Source organism: Pyricularia grisea (genome assembly GCF_004355905.1).
Source record: "Pyricularia grisea strain NI907 chromosome Unknown Pyricularia_grisea_NI907_Scaffold_4, whole genome shotgun sequence".
Classification (NCBI taxonomy): Eukaryota; Fungi; Ascomycota; class Sordariomycetes; order Magnaporthales; family Pyriculariaceae; genus Pyricularia; species Pyricularia grisea.
This window is the reverse complement of record NW_022156718.1, coordinates 304,182-322,905: the sequence shown is the minus strand read 5'-3', so window position 1 is coordinate 322,905 and position 18,724 is coordinate 304,182. Positions and strand designations below refer to the sequence as shown.

Here is an 18,724-nt window from a genome sequence, read left to right as displayed (position 1 = left end):
TGCCAAAAACATACCTCCGTTGTCTGCAACTTGCAAGTTCCGTGGCAAGTGTGGTTAATTGGGCACACAATTGACTTCTGCGGCGCCCAAGGTTAGCGCGCAGCCCAAAGCACGGGATCGGCTGTGATGCGTCCATCACTCACAAAAACAAACCACCCTGAGGCCCTGGCTCTCTATGGTTCTACCGTAGGTGATAGAGACTAAAAGCCACGCATTGCATAATTTATCACAAAGTGCTGTCAGCAACTGGGCCATGGTTCGTATCTGGATTGGTCAAACGGAATTGAGGCCCATGGGGTTTAGCACCATGCATTCGCTTCCAGTCGATGCTGATCGCTGCCGATGTCGCGTACTGTACGGAATTTTCCAAGCTGCCCCCCAAAGACGCAAGGCAGACAATACTGGCAGACCGTACCATACGTAGTACCTAGTAAAGTATGTACATAGTACGGATAAGTACTACAAGATTAGATAGTGGTAAGGGTACCTGTTCTAGGAGTTCCATGGCATTCGATCTCATGGGTGATATGACTGGCTGAGTTATTTAACTCTCGACGGGTGCCCACCGGATACTACTATGTAGCTACCGGCGGCTGGGATCCGACAGGATGAATGTTTAAGTGAGTACCTTTTGCTGTGTAATTGTATGCAGGAGTACACATGCGTCAGGGTGGATAAATGAACTAGATTTGCATGCAAAAGTGCGAATTGCTCCATTGGGTGAGTGAGTGGGTGTGCTACGTGGCAGAGCAACGACGGGATTAATGGACGGTGGACGGACCAGGACGGTTACCGATTTACAGAATAGAAGGCCTAGCTAGACCCGACCTCGTCCGAACCCCGGTCTGCAAGTGTGCCCAAAATCCCAGGCAGTTCTGTGCGGTGTGCAGCTGGCATTTGTGGGGATGAGGGGCAGCTTTTTGCTTTGTAAGAAGGGAGGCACTTTTTTTCTTCTTCAGACGACAGCTTAGATAGTTCGGTTTGAGGCTGCACAGAAGTTTCTGGCATCAAGCTTCGGACGTTTACTACATCATACCCGTATATACCTGGGCTTGCTGGGATAAACTGGGCTATATTGGGTACCTAGTTACAATCAACTTGGATGTATTTGGGTATCTTATATAGCAATCTTAAGCAATATCGGGTTCTGGGTCCTGTCATGCCTTGTTTATGTCCACCCAACGGCATTGCCGTGAGCACTAATTAAATTTTTCGTGTTGAAAATAAACACATGAAAACGGATTAGATAATCACAAGGCATGAATGAATGGTTGCTAGGCATCGGTTGCCATCAATCTCTCTCACCTTGAAAAAGCCCGCTTGGACGTCCCGTCCACAGGGATTGCCGCCACACGTGGACGATCCTGCCCAACCGTCACGAAAATGTTAATCTCCTTTTACTACGTACTGATAATCAATTGAAGGCTCTTTTCCCCCTGCCTTTCGGTCATCCGTAGCCTCGTCAATTGTCCAGTTTGCCACCTTGATAGGCGGTGTGCTACCCGCCTTACACTCGTTGAAGATACTTGGTTCATCCCAGCCTCGCGGTACTCAGCACCCACTTTGCCTCTCCATCCATCCCAACTCCATTCCACGATCCATTTTGACGAGAATCCACAAGTTGAGTCACATCTTGGTGCCCTAGACCAACACGAGTAATTATTAGTCCGCACAAACAGACACACACCATGCAACATCTCACAGTCATAATTTCTCCCAGCTGGCGAAGTTTCCAACAACAAGCAAGCATCGAGCAATCGGATATGGTGTAGTGGCTAACATACGACGCTCTCATTCACGAGTTCCCGTCGTGCCCGGGGTTTGATTCCCCGTATCCGAGGCCTTTGATGCCCGGCTAGCTCAATCGGTAGAGCGTGAGACTCTTACGGACGCATTCTTCGGAAAATTCCAAATCTCAAGGCTGTGGGTTCGACCCCCACGTCGGGCTCAATCCCCGGCTTAATCGCCATATTTTTGCGATATTTTGTGATTTTGTACAGCCTTTTCCCATCTGGTATTGCTATCGTGGTTTATTAGTGTTTTGGTGTTTTGCTGTGGGATAGCAGGCCCCTGGGTGGTCCCATTTTTATATCTACCCGTGGCCCCACTCTTCCCATACTAACAACACGTAACAATGCTTCACCCACCTCGAATTTTGCAACCAAATACCTTTTTAGCATATTCCATATTGTGAGGCCGCGCTTTTTGAGGTCTTTTGCTACGAATCTCATACGCGGTGCTTCAGTGGCAGACGAATACACGCTGACACCAGGACGCTGGGCTGCAAGTGCGTCCAGTCTTGAAATGACCCCCCAACAAGCCCTCGATAATTGGGTACTGGGACAGGAGCTGTAAGCTCCTTCACGTCCGAGTAAGCAAATGTCGGGTCTTTGTTGGCCCTCTTCGCCCTCTCGGCTTCAGTTTTGTTTCTCTGGACCATCTTGTAGTGGTCTGGGATCACCTTTGAAGTCTTTGTCGTACCAGTACCAGCCCCATAACGCTTCATCTCATCATGACGCTCGGCCAATTCACGGGTAGTCCAACGGACATTGCGTATCTTGCTTATATGTAGACTTCTTGACGCGATATGTGATTTCCTTCATGTTGACATATGATGGGTAAGACTCGTCTTCTGGGACGATCTCGATGCAGTATGGACGAGTAAATGTCAGTCTACCCTTGTCGTCTGGGATGCTCTGCTCACGCCTGTGTTTGGCTTCTCGTTCGAACTTGCCCCAGCCATAGTGTGTCACACCGCTGATGTGTCAGTTGAGACGGTAAGTATCCGATATTCTTGGGGCGTTCTTACCAAGCAGTCACTTTCAGTATTCAGTACTCACATTTTACCCTACACAGTCCATGTCCGCACTAAATGCCCATTAGCCGTAAATACGGGCAGGTTTGGACAAACAACACACACATATATACATAAAAATAGGTAAATATGTAGGTAAGTAGGTAGGTAGGTTGGTAGGTAGGTTGGTAGGTTGGTAGGCATTATTTTAATCCTGTTTAACGATGACTCCTCCATCAAACTGAAGCTCTGCAAATGGATAATTTGCTTTCACGGTCAGGATAAACCGGAGTGACCTGTCTTTGGCGGGAACTTCCAAGCTGACGCCGGGTGTGAGCCCGGCGAGGCTAGTACTCGTGGTAAACCTCATCCCGGTCCTCCAGCCTACGGGCGGCGTTTACACGACGCTTAGAAAATGTGACCGAGGTCGTCATTCGTATCTGAAGCTAGCCGGTTGTCCAATGGGTTGCCTTCCGCATTGTATAAGACCGTGCCTGCGCCAAGCAAGACATTCATTGCGCCAGTATTTGCGGTTATGCTGATGGTAAAGTGAGATTATGTATACTGTCCTGGAATTTTTCGCGGTTTTGGCTCAGTTCTGTTACGAATTGCTTGTCTGTGGTTCTGAAGACAGATGAGATGTTGAAGGCAAGTCAGGCTTGATGGTGATAGTGTTTGGATAAGGAGGGATCAACCGGAAGTAGCTTCGAGATGTTCTGTTTAAGTTCAGCCGCGCTCAACTGGTTTAAGGTGTTATTGAGCGAACTGGTGATTAGCCAAAGAAGTGAGGTGCTGGGAAGAGATTGTTTGGTACGTATTGCTGTTTTCTTTTGTGAACTTTGAGTTCTGTTGTATGTCGACTCGGTGAAAAGAATCCGAGGCTGGGCAAATTATTGTGTTTCTGAAGATTCCTGTAATTCTGGCTATGGTGTTGGCTGGCAAGATTCTCGTTCTTAGTCCACTTGCATGACCATCCACCAGTCGCCATGGTTCTAGCCCTTCGAACACAGTTGTAGCGGCCTCTCCCATCTCGACGTCAAACTCTGCTAGGCTATGCGTATCAGGACGTTGACCGCATCGTCTACCATCTTGTTCAAGTCGTCCTTTAGCCACCCCTTCCACTTTGTATGTGCGAGCATGAACTCGGCGATTTTATCCTCCATTTGCGTCAATGGGAACTTCAGAAAAGTATGCTCCTCTTCTTGTGTCATGCTGGCCCATTTGTGCTGTGTCTTTAAGCTTGGCCTGGCCTTTCTTGCGGCGCACACATAATTTGGTCTGCCGATTGCAACGAAGGGAAACACATGCTTTGATGGATAGGTTCGCCTCTGTGACCCTTGGGCGGTAGGCTTCCTGTGATATGTATTGTTGATCACTTCCATGACAAATTGATATACGTGCAAATATCCATTTATGTCGTTGAACATCATCTCAGCTGTGATGCCGATTATGGGACGCTCATCAATCATGTCATCATCGTGCTCGACGGCGTACTCGGGACCCACAGGTTGCGCTGCTGCATGGGGAAAGTACTCCGAGTAGTTGATTGAGCTGTCACTGGGCTCGGTCATGTATTCCTGACTGAAATATACATCATCAAGCGTGAAAGAATGCATGTGATAGTTGATGAGATGCTCGTTGGACTCGCCAATTTGCTGAATGATCATGGGATGTTCCGCCGTGCTGATTGGATCCTCATGCAGGAGTTCTTGACTGCCTTCAAGAATGGCTGGTGCATCCGCCATTGCAACATCGAGTTGACATTGATGTCTGGGCTCTCAACGAAGACCTAGTCTGCGTTGTCAAGAAAGAAATAATCCGCCGTGGTTGACTTGGGATCCTAGGATTGATTGTAGCAATATTGGGAAGCAAGACGAGATCTGTTTTGGCATATGAATTCACCTTTCCTTTCCTGTCGGGAGCTGAAAATTTTATATGATTAGTTCAAAATTTGCACGTGAGAATTTGAATGTCAGATCGAACATGAGGTAGTTCTCAGATATTTGAATAGTATCTTTAATGGATTGGTATTATGGAAGGATTGGATCTGGTAGATATCGAGTTTTTGACCAGCCTGATATTGTAAAGATAGATAGATATATGTAGGAGTGGGAAGACGAGCTTATTATGTATACTCGTGAGTGGAAGTGAACAGGATTCGGTTGGCAGACGTTGTGATGGAGCCCTTGGGTGGATCGGGAATAGCAAGGTGGTAATAGAGCCAAGTGTGGTGTTATTGTCTCTGGAACTGCCTGGTGCTGTAGATGCAAAGGTGCCAGTGAAAGGATAAGCCTAGAAGCTGTGTTTGTGAGTAAATGGACCTTTGAATGTGAGGGCGAACAGGGAATTAATTGTCAGCACACCCTGCGAGGGCACTATTCCCCGCAAGTAACCGTTGTCAGAACCAAAATAAAATACCTCTATAATTTTTGCATCAGGCTGTGGCCTTCACATACGACCATACCCACTGGAATATACGGGATCCCGTCCGCTCTCCCCTAGTCAAACCAGTGAGGGCCGAACTAGTACTCAGGTGGGTGACCACTGGGGAATCCTCGGTGTTGTATGTATTTTTGCCCTACAAATAGCCTTGCTTTACTCGAAAAAGGAGGCTGAGTTTGCGACACCCGGAAGTTGGCCCGTGGTCAATGATGTCAAAAGTGTATGCAGAAAGAAGGCTGTGGCGTTGTAACTATGACAATGCCGTAAAGATAGAAGCAGATGTTTGTTTTTTGAGCTTGAGATAAATATGTGAACATCAAAAATTAAAGCGGGCATGGATGCAGGGTGGGCGTGCCATACCTAATAACACCATCTGTAATTAGACCGATGCCGTACAAGTGAACTGAGACTGAAGATGTAGGTTCGGGAGCAGGCTGTACTCCCAGCGCTGTAGCCGAAGTGCTTGTGCTGAGGCTAAAAATTCTGTTGCTGAGTGAAACCGTTTTCTGGAGGCGCGAGGGGCTGAGAGTATGAACGTAAAACGGCTTCTTTGTTTGCCAGTCAAAGTGAATTGAAACGAAAGTCATATTCTTTTCCTTGATATGAAAATACAGATCGCCAACAGCGTGTAGTAGATCCTGCTTGCTAATGGTACCAAAGGGTGGATGGTGTAAGACTCAATAGGTGGTACCAAATCACACCAGGATAGGACGTTAAGTAGGAGCTGATATGAGAGAGGCAAGATGGGGGGGGNNNGGGGGGGGGCGGATGTGATCAGATCAGGCAGGATCGGCAGCCTAATATGCTACATACAGCGGGTTGCCGCATCATTCCGGCTCATAAGGAAAGCCGTCTCATGACTGATATATTGCTGGACTTTCGGGATCAACTCTATTTCTTTTGCGATAGTGTTGAAGCCTGGCTCGGATGGAGCAATCGTGGTCCCCTTCCACATGGTAATCGCCAGTCGACACGAGTGATCTGCTGCACCGCCTTTCCCGCCGATGACAGGAGCGTGCCAGTTCTCTCTTTCAATCACCACGAACAGTCGATATATGAGCCTTGCGATCTCGCCTGTAATAGCTCCTTGCCCGAAGAATGCATGCGTCATTAAGATACGCAGTGTGCTAAGGACGTGTCTAATCCATGGGTTGGGTGTCATCTCCTGGCATCTATGATGAGCATGTCATGCACCTCTGGCTGAGGGTTGAACACGGCTAGGAATGGGATATCATAGCATTTCTTCTCGCTGTGCTACTCTTCCGTCATGTCTGCATTCTTGTGCAGCACATGTTTGCGGATCAAATTTGTAACATTTTTCCAGTGCTGCCTCACCCGTTGCGTATGCAACATATGATCGCATCATCACCACGTCGGTGGGATCTCTCTGCTTATTGATGTCCTGTTTGAGAACCAAATTCTGCGGTTGCGGGATCAGCGGAAACTCAAGAATGTTCACCGACTGAGCGGTGGAAGATGTGCTGTTCATATTTGATTGTGGGATGTCAGCATTCGTTCTAGAGTTGTCTTGGTTGACCTATGTGTTGGTCTGCTGCTGCGTCTTGGCAGCTTCTTTGTCACGATCGGGACCACGCTGACGCTCAGTGATGCTGGCGTCTTTGTTTGTGCTGACACGAGACTCAGCTGCAAGTTTATCTAATTTGGCTGTGTACTTTTCAACTTCTTGCCGGAGACGAAGTGCGATAGTGTCAGGATCGTTAGAGCACTCCTGCTTCCAACGAAACTGGGTTAGTTGTCTAAAGATTTGACTTTCGAAGGGCTGGAGCTGACCTGGGTAAGAGCCAGAGCCCTCTCAAATGAGCACTCTTGAATTCCCCCCAGTGAGTTTATAATGTGCGAGATGTCTTCCCAGTAAGCTCCCGCGTCCTTCATAAGCTTATGTTGGGCCAACGTCAAATTAAGGCTACCAGACATGGCTTTTTTGGCAAGCAAACTTGAAGCTAGGGTAAGGTTTAGCAAAGCTATTGAAATGTATTGCGATGAGTCTGCTGCCAAGTATCTCGAGGGCAGTTCATGGGCGGAAAATAATACCACGTGGTAAATTATGTCGCGATATCACGCTGTTGTGGCCTTTGGTCAGATGTGTTGTGAATTTATTCTGATATCGGTTGTATGGGCGGGGAAGTTAGAGCTCTTAAGAAGAGTTCAAGCAACTAAGTGAGTAAAATGTCAGAAGGTAGGAATGTGTTTGCAGATATCAAGTTGATGCCAGGTACCTGAGGAGAGCAAGCTGTAAGTGGATACAGGAGTACCGTGGGAGGAGGTAATTAGGGCAAACATGCAAATGGACAGGTAACAAAGTATGGCGCCTTTTTCAGCTGGTCTGAAACTAGGTACATCTTCTTTGATTTTGCTGTTTTGCCGGAAGAGACACCATCGCCCAGCTGCAATAGCACACCCACGCCATGCCCTTATTCATGATAGCACAAAGACTAGACGACCAGAATATTCCTCGCTGAAAATATGATGGTGTTCAAAAGAAAGAAGTATGAAGCTAGGCCAAGCCGATGTGGTATAAGTTAGGGGTTCACGTGACGCCAAGGCCCAGAGATGGTCAGGGGCTAAATTATCCGTCCACCTGGGCACTCGAAGAAGACAGAAGGATCAAAGACAAGAATTAGCCCCTTTACTGGACTTTACTCCGCACTTGAACCTGGGCCATCGATGCAACGTATGTCAATCACCAGTTTGGGATGCAAAATCCTTGATATTACTGTCTAGTCGCAAAACTCCATGGCGCCGATCCAAGACTCCCTCAAGTGTGAACAGGACAAAACTTTCAAATAGGTAAATGTACGGTGTCCGGCAAGCATGCAGAACGAATGGGTAGGTGTGATTGTGGCGAATGAAAATTGAAGCAGATGAAGCAATTGCGCGATAAACTGAGATACCCAGATGAAGTGACATTGAATGTCTGCCTCCGCAGACTGCTGCACCGAGGCTTGAAGGCGAGGGCCCACGGCAGAGTGATTATATCGCATCTCACATGGCCATCTCTGCCTGCAATTTCCTGAGCTCTGCCTCCTCGTCGTCTTCCTCGACGGCTGTTGCCTTTCCCTTGACTGATATTCAGGTTGTCAGTAATGGTCTCGATGCTAAAGTCTTCCTTAAAAGCTCTCCCTGACTTACGTTCTCCATGTGCAACTGCTGGTAAGCGCTGGATTGCCTCCGATATCGGCCCTGACCCGGTCTTGAGCATTTTCTCGTCCAGTTGCTCCTGTTCCATCGCTTCCAGCTCGTCCTCCAGGTCGGCATCGTCGATCCCATCGTTTAGTTGATTGTTTGTGATGGCATTGACAATCTCCTCGCTCAGAGCATTCTGCTCCCTCAATTTGTCCCTGCAAGATAGAAATCGTGATGGGTTAGTATGGCCAGGTGCATCAATACAAAGCACAGTAGCAACTTAGGCAGCGCCAGTACGCACATGGTCTCGTCGACCTTCTCCACCGTGAGCTTTCCGTGTATGTCCTCCATGGCCTTTCCTGCCTTCTTCATGGCCTCGAGCGTCTCCATGTTGATGTTTGCAGACTCGATGGCGTTTATCTGCTGCTCAAGGGTCCCGATCTGTGACAGTGTTTGATCAAGACTGTGCTCATGTGTCTTCTTCCTCTTCAAAGCGGCCTTGGCGGCTGTCCATACATATGTCAAATCAGCAAGAGTCCAGCACAGTCTGTATATCCGCCCTAGGTTGGGCGGCTTGTGTTCACCCACCATTTTTGTTTGTTGAAATGTTCTTCCTCGCGATGGCATCCTGTTCGGAAATCTGATTTTGCAGGTGCTTTTCACGCTTCTGAAGCATGTCGAGTTGTGACCGCAAACCCAAGATGGCATTCTTGGGCGTGTCCTTTCGCCGTTGCGCGGCGTTTCCGCCGAACCATCCCCATACGCCCGACATGATTAATTTCTTGCTGTGTAAATAAACACCAACGTGCTGGTATAGAGTCCAACTCAGCCCTTCCCGATAAGAGTCTTGTTGAGACCAGCTTCCGTAGGTCAAGTTCGTCTATCGTCTGGTTCGCTTCCGACGTGAACGCTGCCTTGGGCTTGCGTCACGGCTAACCTATCTCGCCCCGCGCGGAACTTGATAAGCCGAGTTGTATGGCGGGGTACGAGTCGACGCAAGACTCTCGTTACGTAGTCGTCGAATTAAAGATCGTAAATGGATAGAGCCAACGATAACTTCGAGTTGTAGTTCAATAGGTGCGAGCCGCAACGCGGTGCTCGGGAATGTTTTCGTCGCCAAAGTCCGAAGTTGCTGGTTGGGGTGGGAATGACGGCGATGTCATCTGGTAGGTCCGACGCCAGCTGCCTGGGCACGGGACGGGGGTATGATGCAAGTAGATTCCAGAAATGAGCCACAGCAGCATTCTGCCGGACATATTCCGAGATTAGTCATCATAGATTAATCGCGTTCAAAGATCCCGATCGACACGTGATGGACTCGGGCAGTGCCGCCTCGACTTTGTTTGAATCAATTGCCAAATCTGGGGAATTGGGCTGGAGTTTACCTGAACTTACTTTGCAAGGTACCGTTTTACCTGCACATCTGCTCAAGGTTCCACCCGGGCAGGCAGTCAACTGTTTGTTAACAGATCTAAATAGTCCAGCCAGCCACAGGTCATTCCCGTCATGTCGAATGGTCCTCCTCCATCAAGACTAGTCTCGATTTCGGCGCTTCCTTCATGCGAAATTGGAGACAAAGTGAGGTTTCTGGGTTGGTGAGCTGTCAAATGACATTTTTGACTCCTTCCAAGGGCAGATTTGAGAAGAAAAAAAAAGAAAGAAAAAAAATTAACTCACGACTGACTGAAAGACTGACAAAACGTTACTCGCTGTCAGCGTCACCTCTTATGCGACCAGTAATGCAACCCTGACGCTCGAAAACACATTTCACCTGGGCGACCGTGATTTCGATCCCCGCCAATCGCGGGTTCAGGCACTGGTCGACGTGAATCTTATTCTCCAGTCACTGAACCAAGAGCAAACACGGGCTGGTGAATGGGTCAACGTCGTTGGCTACATTACCAAGTCGGGTTCCTCTGGCGACAAAAGGAATGGCAGCCACAGCGTCAAAGTGCAGGCGCTGTTGCTTTGGTCCGCTGGGCCACTAAGTCTACAGGACTACGAGAAAACACTATCGTCCCACGTCAAAGGTTTACCTGCCGGCCCGGACTCTCCGAAAAAATTCTGACAACGTACGCCCGGCGGCATGGCTGTACGGAGTATGTGACACATTCCCTATGCCGCTGCCACGCGAGTCCTACCTTGCATGTGAGTGCAATCGCTAGTCTAAGATTACAATTGGCACCCACCAAAGAAAAGGAAAAGAAGAGCAGTTCTACCGAGTACATACGCCGTCGCACTGGACTTCTATGCTGGCAAGCCACGGTTGTTGTCTTTGACTGGCTCGGAGCAAGCGCCGAATCCTCTACTTTTCTTGTTGCTTTCGTGATACCATTACATTCTGCTCTGAAGTAATACAACAGATCGCCATCTTTGATGGTTAATTGAGGACTGAAAGAGGGTGTTGTTGTTAATTCTTTCAAGTGTTGTTGTGTACCGTCCTCCTTTTTTGACGTCGAACAACCAATCGGTCGCAGCCACTGGGACATATGACAATTTCCGACAGCATCAAGCGTAATGGTGCACATATGCTAACATCATAGCAACCTAAGTGCACATTTCGGAGTCCAAGAACATGCCGCCTAAAAGCACTGACTGCGCATACCGGCATTTTGGTACCTGCCATGTCATCGTGCTTGACGGAGCAGAAGCGCGAGATAGGTGGTCATCCAGCCCTAGTCTCGCTCGGTATTGGCTCAGACTCAAAATGGAAAGTCTCATTTGGCGGTCAACCTTCCAAGTTGTTCCGGCTTGCAGCTGACACTTTGATCACAAACAGCCAATGTGCGGGAGCTTCCGACCGCCATCTCGGACAATCCCCTTATCACAGACATTATTCAGGGTCAGCCCGGACTTTTATTTTGTGCTATTCAACAAAGAGTCTTCGGAGATGTTCACTAGAAAAAAAGAAACGAGAGAGTAAATTGCTTAGTCCTCCTATCCGTACACAAACAAACGGGTCGCTATTGGCCGTTGCCTGCGTAGCCAGCACCAATTCTTGGCTTAACAAGGACTGAAACTCAGCGGCGCAGTGACAACTCAGTCGCACTGCTGCAGGCCCATACACACCAGCAGTTGCCATACATGGATAGGTACCATAAAATTAAGCAGCTTCCATTGGGCCCAAAAATCGCTAGATGACAGTAAAGTTTTGGACCTGGAGCAAATGTCACGCAACCGCGACGGCAAACGTCCGTAACGCAGTGGAGACTACACCATTCACAACATGGGATCTCCGGCCCACTGCATCGGCGATGCGCCATCTCACCAATCTTGACGCTCTCTTTGGCAGCGCCAAGCTTTATCAGGTTCGACCTGCACACGATTTGGGGTCTTCCACCGAAATCTAGGGTGTAATCGTTGGTCAGCCTGGGCGTCTGCTGCGGCCGCTCCTCTCGTCATCCTTCCTGTGCCGCCTGTGAGGGTTTCGAGCGCTGTATCCGCCCCGACTGATCACCACCGGCTTGTGCCAGGGACGCTTGAGAGTCTTTTGCTCGGTGTCGGCGCTGCTGCCACCGGATGATTGACGCGCTTCGGCCTGTTTTTTGTACATTTCGCGAGACTTGTTGCAAATGTCGTCGATTTGTTCCTACCGCCCATGTCAGGGATCGATTTCGAATGCAACTATGCGTAGTTCAGTTGTGGAGCATATGGCTCACATCAGAGAGACATGGCCCTGGGGTGGTAATCAGAAAGCCATCTTCGCCCTACGATTTTATCATGGTTAGTAAGCTATATATACATCCTTGCTTGGCCACAAGTATCTTACCTCGTTTTGATAAGTGCGCACGCTGGCCTCAGGTCCGAGATAATAACGTATCTCGGCAACAATCACCTTTCTGTGTATGTCTATGTTGGGGATCCAATATGTCTTTTTTGTTGCTTCAGAAGAAGACATGACTGCGACCGGATACTGCACTTAATGGCTCAGATGGTGTTGCCGGGGGAAACTCGGGGCGCGATAACCCAACCCTCATTCCTCTTTGCCATGGGGGTTTGACGAGGTATTTATATTTGTTCGTTCACGGTAACAGCGGCTGATTCCTTAAAGTACACACGAAGTCAAGACAATGCGACTCTGTGATAGGGCGTACCTGTGATTCTTTTTATGCAGCTGCTGGCCAAGGCTTCTTCTCTTTTCTTTGTTTCTTGACCTGCTTTCTCTCCATTCCTGTCTTACAATACCTTCTTGATCAACAAGCTTAGGTCCTTCATTTCACAAATCTGCTTCCTTCACGAAGTATTAGTGACTGGAAGAATCCCATGTTCGACAGGGTTATTTCTTCTCTTCTTTTCCACTTTAGCATGGAAATCGTGAGCGGAAACCTACGTGCATCAGATTTCGTAAGCGGCGCCCGGCGTGGGTGAGACATCTTGTTCGGTGATTGGTCGCCTCACTTTGCTTTTTCTAGCACTTTTTACCAACCTGGGCGACTTACACCACCCTCTCTCTCTCTCTCTCGTTTTCTTCACGTACCATCCCGTGATGCACTCCCAAACCACGCATCATGCATGTGCTCTTTTTGGAACAATTCATCTGGGAAACAAGCCTAGCTTACTACTACCAACAGAAAACTAAGCACGTTGATTGACGGGTTCCCATCTAAATAAAATAGAAGGACCAATCCCAGCTATACGTACGGGTTTGCCGGGGAAAATGCATCCCGGCAGGCAAAGAGTCCTGGGCTAGTTTAAATGGAGCATCTCCTCGAACTCTGGGACGGTTTGATTGCCGGCCGGGTTCTAAAAACGAAAAGGGTAAGCAACCCCCACTGGGCATGTGTGTTGGTCCTCACCGGTATCTACGTGGTATCTGCTTGTTTCGCATCACGAGAGTTATAGTTTTGGGGCGCGTCAAAAGTCCGCCCTACTGTCGATCTCTGTTGCATTTAGGGTGAGGAGAAATGAACAAATATCGCCACTTCCAAGTGTTGGTTGCGATTTTACCGCGAGGGGGGCGGACTTGTTCAGTGATTATCGTTTTCGGCCGTAAGGGGCAGCCCGATCCTGCAAGTGATGTTGCCTTAACCTCGCAGCTATTGTTTAGCTGTTGTTGGTGGCTTGACAACCGCCATATAATAAACGTAACTGCCGACTGGAGCTGCTCACCAACATTCCGGTGATGAAATCGTGACTGCGTCTTGTGTATATTTACATGCTTATTAACATTGTGGTTAGTCTTTTAGTTCTTGTGTAGTCGATCAGTCAAATGAGAGCCAAGGCCGGCTAGCCGTGACCTAAACAGGACTTCCCGATTTGTCGAAATACGTTTATTGTCTGATACTATCAATGCATATGCCAATCGTATTTGAGCTGCTGGCTAAGACTACTCACTATGTAAGAATTTCTGGTCAGTTACCGAGGTATATACACTGCACTCCATGAATAGGATAGACCCTTGCCCTGAAGCCAAGCCACGTCCGGGTATGGGGTACTTCAACAAGGCCCAGACCCTTTTGCAGTACATGACGAATATACAAAGCAAGGCGAGGATCTGCGAAAAGACCTTGCCAACCAAGCCGGGAAATACCCTGAATCTGACCATGTTTTCTCCGATCTCATGTCTCGCCCAATTTGCCCTGTCAATTCAAGAGTGGCTTTCCCCCACCCAAAGTCCAATGTGTGATAATAATAATAACAATAAGAAAGGTGCCCGAAAGAGAAGCACATGCCAAACCTCCCTCAACCTTGATATTTCTTTTTTTGCCCCCCTCGAAGCAGAGAGTCACCCCCTCCAAGTTATTAAGAAGAAACAGGACAACAAAAAAAAAAAAAAAAAAAAAAAAAACGACCCTCCATGTCATGATCATGCCTGCGCATTGCCGCCCAACAACACACCGCTTGCCAAGTCCGCGAAACCCCCTTTCAGACCGCTTTCCCTTCGTGAGGCGCCACGGTTCCCCCCCGTCAACTTAGTTTCTACTACTACTTGGTATTCGTATAGAAAGACCCTTTTTTTACAGTACGGACAGCTTTTTATAAATTTACGTGGCTTGTAGGCTTTTGCTCGGTAGAGCCATACTTCATATCGCATGCGGTTGTTCAAAAACAAGAAGATGCGGACTTGTCGTGCCGAAATCCGACTGCAGAAAAAGAATATAGGTTCCCGCCCAACAATATGCTCAATAAGACGGAATTGGAATATGCATACTCCATATGCAAGATGGTAAAGCATTGCTGCCTGTCCCCCGCTCTCTTACGCATGCATCAGCATTACAATGACGAAAAAAAAGACATCGGTGTAGGGGGGTTCACGATTAGTTCCGAGTTCATGTTTTAGATAAACTGCGTTTCTAGAGTTCGTTCCGTAAAAACCACCCCACTGGCCTCGCGAGTCCTCCGCCAGGCCACTAGACTAATGCCACGCCAACGGGGAGAAGAAAAAAGCTGACAGAGCAGGCCCTCCGAATAAACCCAAGATGGTACCATTCCGGTACAATCAGTAAAAGAAAAAACGAAGTACAAGTCCACCAAAGCCCAACAAACATGAAAGATTAACGCCTTGCTGTGTGCCTATTCACAATAGCATTTATTCCGATTTTTGCCTTGCCGTAAAAAAAAAGTAACCCCAGACGAACCACAGTCAATAATGAGGAAAGAGCAGAGATCCACCAGTAAGGGTATATTCAAGTGGCCCCACCGAGTCATCATTTGGGGCCGAAGGAAGAAAAAGGTATGGGTTCTGGGGTAGATGATGAGGTATTTGTTATTGGGAGTTCTTGGCGATTATGCGCTAGAACTCTGACCGTGCAGCGTATGTTGTGACAAAGGAAATAAAGCTGCCGGATAAATAGTAGCCAACCTGGATATAAGATGGAAGGCGGATGGGCTCGACCTCATGGGTATAGGTAGAGGGAGCAAATAGTTGTAGAGGTCAGCATGTGCAATAGCTGAAGCTGACTCGGTGTATTGTCGATGCGCAGAGCATCGTGTTTTTTTTTTCAGCCCTGAGTGGCATGTGGACCTAAAGGACAATCGGTGTATCCAATCTGTCTACTTAGTCGCTCTTCCAATGTGCTGCCGGCTCATCTTCGCCCAGGTAAAGTTCGAGAGAGTACATGAGCATCGTGGCTCCGACGTTAACCCAGCGCCAGGGATTTCCACCGATATCGCCGGCCGTAAGGGTCCATCCAATGTCGCTATCCGCAGCTACTGTAAAATGTTGTAGCAGCAAGCTTGTGTAGACGGCGATGAGGATCGATGGCGAGAACCAGGACAGCACACTCAGGAGCTTGGTCGCCCCATCCGACGAGTCCCCGTACAGTTCTGGGTCCGCCATCAACGCGTGGGTTCCAGTTTCGCGAATCGCGGGTATTATGCGCGTGGCGCAGTAGAAGACTGTGATGCGGTATGCCAGTGAGATTATGACCGAGGGCGTTACGGTCTGGAACGCCGCGTAGAGGAAGGTAAACGACACGTTAAATGCCTCTGGCAGGCTGGCCAACATATGCCGCAGGGTTGACCAAGATGCCATAATAAAGGGCGGCAGTGGGGGGAATTCGGGTTGCTGAGCAGCTTGAGCAGCCGCCAAAGCCTCGGCGGCCGCAGGGTCTGAGGGCATATAGTCGGTGAAAATCTGGTAAACGCAGAGGACGACATATGCAAACAAAAGTGAGGACTCGATCGGATTGCCACGCCCACTACTAATGCCGTATGCGCCCAAAAACACCGCCGAGGTGATGGTAACACCAATCAGAGTTGCATCGATGTTGTTGATCTGTGGGAATTTCATAATCCTCCACAAGAAGTAGGCGGCACTGGTCAGGATGGAGCTCGATATGACTAGAAGGACGATCTGCAGATCAAGATGTGTTAGTTGGTACTTTTATGAAGCTTGCAAAAAGGTGATATCTCCAGGCTTTGTATGTAGGTCCGATACGTACCACCCAAGTATCACTGCGGCCACGGTTCACCAACCATCTCGTCATCTGTCCAGCGGCCTGGATGACGAGAACGGTGCAAAAACCTTCACAAAGCTGGAAAAGAGGGCTCGAGTAGCTCAGGCCCCTGTCCCAGCTGCCTAGCCACATCGACTCCAAAACCCCCTTCGATCCGAAAAACCAGTCGTGCCAGTTGGTCGGGGCGGGCGCGGCAGGTTGGGCCACACTATCGTGGCCGAACCATGCGCGCCTGACCCAATCTCCAGATCCATGGCCGTGGTTTTGCGCCGCATCCAGCAGGGCCTCGTCAACTGAGAAGCGGTTCAGGGACCATATGAGAAGTCCAGGGATGACGACCCACTGCGACAGCCGTATTAACTCGGTTAGAGCGCGTCGGAATCGCGAATTGTCCGGTGTCGCGAGCTTGGCGGCCGAGTAGAAAAGGTAGAAGATAAACAGGGATAAGCTGTATGCTAAGCCGGCATCGCGACCGCCGACGTCGAAGCAAATGGGTATCGAGAGCACGATGCTCAGGAGAAAGATGATGCTAAACAGCGCCTGGAATAGCCACAACATGGCGGGCGAATCCTTCTTTTTCTGAGGGCGTAGCTACCGTACGCTGGGCCGCGCGCCGTTGAGGGCAGAGCTGACCGCGCGCGCAGCAGCAGCAAGGCGACAGCTTTTTGTGGTGGATATAGCTCCTCTGGGGCTGTAGAGGGTCCGCCGGGATGGGGGGGGTTCGTCGCCGAGTCACGGGTGTCGTTGGAGCTGGACGGAAGCCTTTCTCGGTGTGGTTAGTGGACGGACGAAGGATCGTTTGTCCTAGCGGTGGTTGAGTGACAAGTGACAGGGCGTCCAAACGCTTCCGGAGCTACTGAGGCAAGCTCGGGTTGTTGGTAAGCGAGCAGGCAAGACGGTGGTGGGTGACCGCCGGTTTGATGATTTGTCTTGAAGATCTAGTTTCGGGCGAGCGTGGGTGGGTGGGTTGATAGATGTGGATCGCTATCGAGGCGGTCAAGGCCCGCGTGCGGATGGAGTTGATCGATGGGTGGGCGCGCGAATAAGTAATGAGCGACAACGTTGTTGGAGATAGAGCTAGTTAGTGGCGTCCCGAAAAAGCTCCATCGGACCGCTCTTCTGATGTTCACCGTAGGCTTGTTGAATGCCCCGGGCGAGTGTCTCGGATATGCTTGGGAAAATGCACAACTGCAAGCTGGCAGATTACAGGCTGAGACCAGCTAAGGTAGGTACCTGTGTACAGTATGTGGGTGTGCCTATCTGGCGCATACGGTGGGGACCAAAGGTGTGGTGTGGTGTGAAGCTGCACCAGAGCTGCAGTGGATTTGTGGTTGATGTGGCCTGTGCCGAGCACGTGCTTGCTTGGGGGTGCTAGCTAAGGTGGTTCTTGCAGCCTTGGCTTGTAGAATCTTCATGTGCCAAACCTACCTAAGAGGTACATAAGGTACCTACCTACCCTTACCTACTCAGGGGTGGATTCAGGCTTTTTGATGTGCATAAATGCAACAGCACAAAGTGATCAATTTGGGTTGGTCGGTAAGCAGGTATACCTGATGCACAATACATACAAAGTAGCGACCTGCGAATACTTCTACGGTTTAGCTGAATTGCTGAGATATGACGTGAAATAATGAACAACTAAGTGATAACTAATCGTCGGATGGTTAAAGATGAACATGAGGTGGTCCGTCACAGTTTACAGTCATGGTATGGCGCCTGCGTGTATATTTTTTTACGACCGTCCAAATGTTTTGGAACAAACAATGTTACCTACACAAGAGCACCCAACCTCCGACGCGCCTACAAAGTTCATGATAATGGATGGAACGATTTCCAAAAAAAAAAAAAAAAAAAAAAAACGCGTTAGTGAGGACGAATTAAGATGACAATGTGGGGCCGCCTGCAACCCTTGTCGCGTGCTCCACGCTTGTCGAACGCAAGGCACCATGACTTGTCCAGGTTTGTCCAGGTTGGAAGCCAGATCCCTGCAAATGCAGAAAAGACCGTCATTCTAGTTCTGGTTCTAGTCTAGGCTAGACTCTTACAGTAACGGAGAACAAGACCAAACGAAAAGAAAACAAAAAAACAAAAAAAAAAAAGAAAACAACAACAACAACAAAAGGACCAATCATTGATCTTTCTTCCCGCATCCGAGATACGGAGCACACGACACATGGAAGGAAATGTTGCCGCCGGGCCTTGGACGGCGCGGCCCTAAATGACACTGGACTAGACTACGTGTAGTTTTTATTAGGGATGAATGCACGTGTTATTTGTTGGTTCAGTCTGCGCTGTGTCCCCAATGGATGGATGATGGTGTTGGTGGCTGATCTCCCGAGTCATTACATACTCTTTGGAAGCGCTTCATCCCAGACGACCAAGCAGACAGACTTCCTTGGAATAAGTAAATCTCAACTTTAGCAGAGTGCCGTATTCGCCGGTCATC

At 49.0% G+C, this 18,724-nt stretch overlaps 8 protein-coding genes across 8 annotated transcripts; 1 reads left to right on the top strand and 7 right to left on the bottom strand.

The window, feature by feature from the left end:
* Positions 1-2,528: 2,528 nt before the first annotated feature.
* On the bottom strand, positions 2,529-2,861 carry PgNI_06816 (uncharacterized protein; the record flags this gene model as incomplete). Its single annotated transcript, XM_031126836.1, has 2 exons — positions 2,529-2,757; positions 2,848-2,861. The coding sequence occupies 2 exons, from the start codon at positions 2,859-2,861 to the stop codon at positions 2,529-2,531; spliced, it is 243 nt and encodes an 80-aa protein (XP_030981325.1).
* Positions 2,862-3,840: 979 nt separating this feature from the next.
* PgNI_06815 (uncharacterized protein) lies at positions 3,841-4,539 on the bottom strand (the record flags this gene model as incomplete). The annotated part of the gene is made up of 1 exon (XM_031126835.1): positions 3,841-4,539. One exon carries the CDS (start codon positions 4,537-4,539, stop codon positions 3,841-3,843), a length of 699 nt encoding a protein of 232 aa, XP_030981328.1.
* Positions 4,540-6,394: 1,855 nt separating this feature from the next.
* On the bottom strand, positions 6,395-6,725 carry PgNI_06814 (uncharacterized protein; the record flags this gene model as incomplete). The annotated part of the gene is made up of 2 exons (XM_031126834.1): positions 6,395-6,453; positions 6,572-6,725. The coding sequence occupies 2 exons, from the start codon at positions 6,723-6,725 to the stop codon at positions 6,395-6,397; spliced, it is 213 nt and encodes a 70-aa protein (XP_030981327.1).
* A 48-nt stretch (positions 6,726-6,773) lies between these two features.
* PgNI_06813 (uncharacterized protein) lies at positions 6,774-7,171 on the bottom strand (the record flags this gene model as incomplete). The annotated part of the gene is made up of 2 exons (XM_031126833.1): positions 6,774-6,980; positions 7,028-7,171. The coding sequence occupies 2 exons, from the start codon at positions 7,169-7,171 to the stop codon at positions 6,774-6,776; spliced, it is 351 nt and encodes a 116-aa protein (XP_030981322.1).
* Positions 7,172-7,944: 773 nt separating this feature from the next.
* Positions 7,945-10,881, bottom strand: PgNI_06811 (uncharacterized protein). Its single transcript, XM_031126831.1, has 6 exons — positions 10,097-10,881; positions 9,776-9,975; positions 8,969-9,625; positions 8,682-8,886; positions 8,387-8,595; positions 7,945-8,319 (listed from the first exon to the last, which is right to left on the bottom strand). Exons 3-6 carry the CDS (start codon positions 9,150-9,152, stop codon positions 8,240-8,242), a joined length of 678 nt encoding a protein of 225 aa, XP_030981324.1. The 5' UTR covers positions 9,153-9,625; positions 9,776-9,975; positions 10,097-10,881; the 3' UTR covers positions 7,945-8,239.
* PgNI_06812 (uncharacterized protein) lies at positions 9,887-10,448 on the top strand (the record flags this gene model as incomplete). Its single annotated transcript, XM_031126832.1, has 2 exons — positions 9,887-9,975; positions 10,097-10,448. 2 exons carry the CDS (start codon positions 9,887-9,889, stop codon positions 10,446-10,448), a joined length of 441 nt encoding a protein of 146 aa, XP_030981321.1.
* Positions 10,882-11,744: 863 nt separating the features above from the next.
* Positions 11,745-12,278, bottom strand: PgNI_06810 (uncharacterized protein; the record flags this gene model as incomplete). Its single annotated transcript, XM_031126830.1, has 3 exons — positions 11,745-11,969; positions 12,040-12,087; positions 12,150-12,278. 3 exons carry the CDS (start codon positions 12,276-12,278, stop codon positions 11,745-11,747), a joined length of 402 nt encoding a protein of 133 aa, XP_030981323.1.
* A 2,387-nt stretch (positions 12,279-14,665) lies between these two features.
* Positions 14,666-17,083, bottom strand: PgNI_06809 (uncharacterized protein). Its single transcript, XM_031126829.1, has 2 exons — positions 16,264-17,083; positions 14,666-16,175 (listed from the first exon to the last, which is right to left on the bottom strand). The coding sequence occupies exons 1-2, from the start codon at positions 16,834-16,836 to the stop codon at positions 15,378-15,380; spliced, it is 1,371 nt and encodes a 456-aa protein (XP_030980760.1). The 5' UTR covers positions 16,837-17,083; the 3' UTR covers positions 14,666-15,377.
* Between the last annotated feature and the right edge of the window lie 1,641 nt (positions 17,084-18,724).

Excerpts from the sequence above, each read along its gene's own strand:
- PgNI_06811 (XM_031126831.1), bottom strand. The coding sequence starts at position 9,152 with ATGTCGGGCGTATGGGGATGGTTCGGCGGAAACGCCGCGCAACGGCGA. Across the intron at positions 8,596-8,681 it reads GAGAAGGTCGACGAGACCAT|GGACAAATTGAGGGAGCAGA; the intron begins GTGCGTACTGGC and ends TCTATCTTGCAG. Across the intron at positions 8,320-8,386 it reads AGCAGTTGCACATGGAGAAC|TCAAGGGAAAGGCAACAGCC; the intron begins GTAAGTCAGGGA and ends CCTGAATATCAG.
- PgNI_06809 (XM_031126829.1), bottom strand. The coding sequence starts at position 16,836 with ATGTTGTGGCTATTCCAGGCGCTGTTTAGCATCATCTTTCTCCTGAGC. Across the intron at positions 16,176-16,263 it reads GCCGCAGTGATACTTGGGTG|ATCGTCCTTCTAGTCATATC; the intron begins GTACGTATCGGA and ends CTTGATCTGCAG.